Source organism: Amphibalanus amphitrite, unplaced genomic scaffold (genome assembly GCF_019059575.1).
Source record: "Amphibalanus amphitrite isolate SeventyFive unplaced genomic scaffold, NRLGWU_Aamphi_draft 000856F_arrow, whole genome shotgun sequence".
Classification (NCBI taxonomy): Eukaryota; Metazoa; Arthropoda; class Thecostraca; order Balanomorpha; family Balanidae; genus Amphibalanus; species Amphibalanus amphitrite.
The window spans coordinates 301501-307500 of record NW_024882350.1 but is presented as its reverse complement, the minus strand read 5'-3'; the positions used below and the strand labels follow the sequence as shown (position 1 = coordinate 307500).

Below are 6000 nucleotides of genomic sequence, written 5' to 3'. Positions count from 1 at the left end.
AATCGCACGTAAAACACATCCCATTCCATATTGACGCGTCGCTACGCATAGACAATGGATACGATAGTTCATATGCTTTGGAAAATAAACAAAACAGCAAAGATAAAAGACACAGGCGGCAGAAGGCCCGGATTTCTTTTAGCAGCTGTTTATGTATCTCAAGCTCGAGATGGTCTGATATACTTACGTTGCCGGTGGAATCTGCATGATCGCTCTGAAGACTGAGAAGATTGTCCAGCAGCTCATCCACCTGCAAAGCAAGGAGAGAAAAAGTTGAAAATGCGAACATTTCGCAACCACCCCATCCGTCTCGCGCCACCTAATAGATGTTCTTCGGACACAAAGGTGCTCCTATCTATGCAGAAACGGCGCGGCGACGGTAAAAAGCGGTCCGTGTCCTGCTTCGATTATCGGTGGCGCTCGATTGTGGGCAAACAGCGCTGCGTCTGTGGCCGTCGCGGGCTCTGCTCAGAATTCCGTTGGCGGCCGATAGGCGCTCCGCGGTCGGTGTCCTGAGCTGACCGGCCGAGGCGCGGCCAGTTACGAAACCAAGCATAGACGAGTGGGCGGCGCAGGCGAGAGGCGTGCACGGAGACAGGGCACGGCAGAGGACAGGACATCACTGCAAACACACGCCACACACACGGCCAGTGTGAGGCAGGACAGTCAGCGGCGAGTGGCAGGACAAGAGACAGAAAGGACGGCGGGAGCGTCTTAGAGCGGAGGTTCAGTTGAAGGGAGACTGAGGATGTGTGCAAGGAGCAGTAGTTCGACACATCTGTAAGCTGGATCATCCTCGACAAAGCTTACTAATAACAGGGTTGGCAATGTCTGTGGACAGTGGGTCTCTGTTAGCTTCTGGCAACGATCCATGTCGCAAGTGACTAACGTGTCACTAACAAAGGTGGTGCAAAATTAAATCAAAACAGAGGACAGCAGCACACACAAAGGAGCCAGTCGCAGCACCGCCGCTGCACAGTTCGGCGTGGAGATGTGCCTGCCAGGGACGGACGGAAGCGTCGTCGGCGTTTTGTCCCGTCCAACTTCCGAGTTGGCAGCCGTCCGCGGAGCATCGCCGTCGCCAAGACAAAACCATACAAAGGCGCGAACGGGAGCGGTACTGAGAGAAAGGGGACGTGATGGAACCCCAGCTGTCTGTATATGGAGCTAACGAGATCGGAAAGCGGCCCGCTCCGGTGGTCCGCCGGCCGGTCAGTCGGTCAGTCGAGCGCGCTCAGTCGGTCAGTCGAGCGAGTTCAGCCACTCGGTCATGACTCAGTGCTCCAGGCGTCACGCGAACTGGCCCAACATCGCCGCCGTTTCCGCCTCTCTACGGTGGTCGGCCGCGCCGCGTTCCCAACTACTGGGAAACCGAACAGTGTTCACTTGCCGTGTCTCCATGGAGCTCCCTTCCTGTACCCGGCGTTTGTCGTTGCTCGCTCGCGTCAGCCCGCATGTGAAGCGTGTCTCACACATATCCGTTTGACCTGTGTCTGTGTCTGTCTGTTGCTCCTGTCGCGTTGTGAACTCGCGAATCGCGTGACCTGAGTGGCCGCTAGCTAATTGTTTCACCCCATGACCCTCGTGTACCGATGGCTTTCCGACCGCCTGAGTCCACCCCCTCGTGTCCCCGTGTCCACCTGACCGTTTCCCCCTTTCAGTGGTGTCGACCGTGCTGATAAGAACTGGCAACAAAGTAAGTGAATGATGCATTCTTAATTCAAAGGGTCATGAAGTACATCTGTCAAACAACACTTATAGCAAAGCACTTCCATTCAATATTCATGAAAAGTGTTTGATCAAAGTCAAAGTGCCAAAACATCCACAAGAATGACTTACAATGGTTCGCGGACAAGTTTCCGACATTTGACAGCTTTGGATGGGTTTCGAGATGTCAGCTGTCTCCCATACCGCACTCTGAACGCACACTGCAGAACAAACATCTCCGCCACAGTCACTATCAGTTATCACCCTTCCCATCCTGCAGTGCTCGCGACCCTGGTGCAGACCCATGGGGTACGTTTCCAGCCCCTCGGCCGCCTGCCCGGGTGAATTTCCGCGGCTGGCCGGGTAGCGCGGTACCACAGTCGCCTCCGCCCCCCGGTCCGCCCGCCTGACACGACCCAGACGACTGAGATATGTCCGCTATTGGGTGACGCCACAGGCCCTCCGAACAGGATCGCCACAAGTACTGACGGACCAGTCCCGCTGGACGGTCAAGGCCACCAAATTCGAGCGCAGCCGCGAAACGACAGGTTGTTGGATTCCGTACCTCTGGCGCTGAGAAATCATCAAATTCCCTCTCGAAAACCGGTCAGCCAGCGAGTGTTCGACAGAGGAACGCAGGATATCTGGCGCTGGAGTGCGGGGTGCGGCGGAGAAGCGTTTCCGTCTGAGAAGCGTTTCCGTCTGACACAAGGAATCGTGAGTCAGAGGTTTCTTCCGCCGCAAACTATGAAGGAAATGGATTCGGTCAACAGTGACGGACAACCTAGTGACAGCGAGAAGTTGTCAGGGACTGGGAATAGTCATTAGACAACAAGTTGCCTTTAGTTCCCGCTGTAAATTCAGCCTTCCGTGGACGAAATGGTCGACGGTGAGATCTAGACAACTATAGAGACTTTCTCAGCCGAAAGTGACGTCATTAGTGACGGATGACGTCATCAGTGTTTCTAGTTATCGGACCTCCGGATGATGCGGCTTTCTGCAGCGGCTGTGCGCGGATAGCGGCCCGGCTGATGGCTCTGGTAACTGGCAGTGCCAGAGTCCGTAAGGAGATACTAACGTAACGGCTGAGCAGTGAGCAGAGGATGCCGAGTGCCGACCATGCTGGGTTCGAGTTCTGTCCGGAAGCATTCCAGTTATCTCGAGCGTCGCTTCGCGGGACCCTGCTGGACCAATCTGGGAGTTTCGGTTGCCTTGTGGACAGCGAACTTTGATCGGAGAGTGAGCTATCTGTAGTCTGTGCTGGAGCTTCCACTGCTTCCAACAAACATTACGTCACTGACTCAAGTGTCGTCGCTCAATGACCGAGCAGATTTAACCGGAGACCAGCCAGAGCCACACTCCAGCCTGAAATTCTTACTCACAACAAATTAGTCGGTGATCTAACAACAATCGCACGACAATGCATTGTAGATGGAAAGTTAGCGTCAGTTTGCCCAAGTCATCGCAGCAGTGCATAGTCTGTCTCAGGCTAAACAGCCCGTAACAAGTAGATTATCAATGCATTGCTTGCAAGCAGTGGATAAATAAAATCATTAAACCAACAACGTTGCAAAAATGCACCATCACGGCCCAACCGGTTGCACATCGAGCCGCGATGCGCGCCGGTTTTATAATTATTATACTCTGCCCCATTTTACCGCCTAGCAACTACTCCTTGTCTTCCAGGCACATGCCTGAATGACGGACGTGCCTGAACACCGCCTATAAACAGGAGGCCGGCGCTGCCCAGACTTATCTCAGTTGGACAGTGGGACGACAAACAGTCGTTTGTAGCCAGGACACAGGCAGCAGGACAGAGGACAATGGGCAGTGGGACAATGAATGGACAGCGGATATAGCGGGACAACGGACAGCGGACAGCGAGGCAGCGGGACAGCGGGGCAGCGGACAGCGAGACGGTGGGACAGTGGGACAGCGGACAGCGAGGCAGTGGGACAGCAGGACAGCGGACAGCGTGGCAGTGGGACATGAAACAGCGAATAGCGACAGGGGATAGCGAAGAGCGGTTGCAGTGGATGGGGAAGAGCGGAGAGTCGACGCAATGAATCCCGACGCTGAATGAATCAAACCTGCTTGGGTCTGTTTGAGGGCGGAGGACAGGGCTGAGTTGGGGTTTGGCCGCCGCACTGTTACACCACGCGTGACGCAGGAACGCGGCCTGAAAGACCTCCGGAAGTCTGTGTAGTGCCGAGGGAAGACAATGCAAGTGGTGACAGCTCTGCATGGACCACGGCGGAACCAAGGTCAGCACATAGCAAGTCATCCAACTGTGTGTATGTATGTGCGTATTCACGCTGAATGTCAAGGCCTTTTAGCGACCATCAGGCAATTGTAGCGCAACGTTTCAACAACATACTCGCTCCGTGAAATACTGGAACTGACGGATGAGTGATCCATATGCAGCGATTCTTCCTTCCCGCCTAACGAACCATGACAAATCTCCCGAGATATTTCGGGGCGCGTCCCTTTCCTCACTGCCCCGGCTCCGAACTTGCCTCAGACGATAGCTCTCCCCACGCCACCCCTGGTATTAGCAGCCCCCTTTCCCCTACTGCTGCGCCAAGCGAGGACAATTCATGGCACGATCAATGAATGGCTGCCGTCCCCAGCCGAGTCGGACAAAAAACAGCCACAAAGAGGGGAAGGCGTCGACGGCGCAGCGCCCGCGGACGCAAGGACACTTTCTCATACCCAAATAGCGTCACGTCATCACTAGTCGAGACGAGCAATATATACTGCTGCGAGGAATTTTAAAGACCCTGAAAATTAAGCGATAGCCTGGTAAGTTAAAAACGCCAGACAGATAAAAGGAGAACTGTTTGTGTAGGCATGGGCACATTCAGATCAGTAAATCACTCAGTTTCGTATCCAGAAGATGGAATGAGGCGGCAGGAAAATTCGCTGCGGCTAAGAGCAGCCTGCCGCAGGTGTCACAGACCGTCACAGCTCGTCACAGGTGGTGGCAAGTGGTCGCAGGTGGCACAGCGACACTCCTCAGCCGAAACAACCTTGTAACCGAGACAGGGAGCGGCCGACCGCCTCGGAAAACCGCGGGCGATCGGCAACCGGACGGCCGAGCCAGAGAGGGACGGCGTGGGTCAGTTGTCGGACGTGAAGCCAAAAAATGACACCTCATCGCATCCCACCTGTCTGGCTCAGGTTCAGGGCTAGGCCGGGCCAATTTCACAAGTGTGCCTTTGAGTCACAGCCGTGCCGTCAAAGTGTGCCGAGGGATCGGCGGCGCGTGCCACTCGTCAGCCACACCGGGCGATGTCGGGCCAGTGGCGGGTCTGACAGGTATGACAGACGCAGTGACGGCCGGGGTGACGGACACGGGGAGCCGTCCGGTCCCCCCCCCCCGGACCGTCCTCCGGTGACCGGACCCAGACCGGTCACCGGACAGAGCGCAGCGTTCTCTGACCGGATCCAGACGGCCCCGCCCGCCCGCCGGACGGATGTGATGTTCGGTCCATGGCCTGGGTCGCCGACGGGCCTGTGTTTACTCAGCTTCCCGTCCCGGCGGGTCAAACGAGCGGCAGAGCGTCCCGCAGAGCCCAGAGCAGCCTCCCCTGGTAAAGCCGGTGTCGGTCTAATCAGATCCCTGTTTGGTCCAGGGGTTCAAGCGCTGCGCTGCGGCCGTCACGGGCCAGGTTTCCGTCGATCCAGCGGCCCCCGGCCGGTCCGCCCGGGCCCGGACTCCAGCGAGGGGCCCCGCTCCGCGCCCGGTCAAACCGGACCAGTCCGAACTGACCTAGGATCACAGCGGCTGCAGTGAGCTGTCAGAGCTGGCACCTGCAGGTCGGCAGCCGTCACTGTCGGCATGCATCTCCGCCGATACTGTCAGCGTCCACGGCTCACCGGCAGGGCGAGCCCATCGGTCATGACACCCAGCTCATGGCGCACCTCAGCCACCGGAGCAAATGAACCCTGCCTGGCGCTTATCTATACCGTAATTCTGCCGGCGACATAACATACATCCATCTCGTGCAGCTCATGCAAAGCCGCCCACCTCTGACGCAAATGTTCACATATTCAATCGGTCCAGAGCGGCGCCCAGCAACGGCACTCTCACTATCGGGACCAGTGCGCCGTGTCGCGCCGCGCCGCCGCCGGATGACGCCGGTGGCGGCAGGAGACGGGCGCCGGGCGGCCGCTCTGTGGGGGTGCCGACAGACCCCCTTCCCCCGATGCCGGCGATCGTGTTCGTTCGGCGGAGGACATGCCCGAAGGACGACGAACGAGCGGGCTGCCTCCCGCCGGCGACCTCCAGCT

General features: G+C 57.3%; 1 protein-coding gene across 1 annotated transcript in view; it reads right to left on the bottom strand.

The window, feature by feature from the left end:
- LOC122367189 (transcription factor E3-like) overlaps positions 1-6000 on the bottom strand; it is a gene marked incomplete at its 3' end in the record, with an annotated part of 109684 nt that overhangs the window by 12633 nt on the left and 91051 nt on the right. Inside the window, exon 4 of the mRNA XM_043340082.1 lies at positions 188-250. Within this exon, the coding sequence (XP_043196017.1) occupies positions 188-250 (63 nt within the window). The remainder of the gene's footprint in view (positions 1-187; positions 251-6000) is intronic.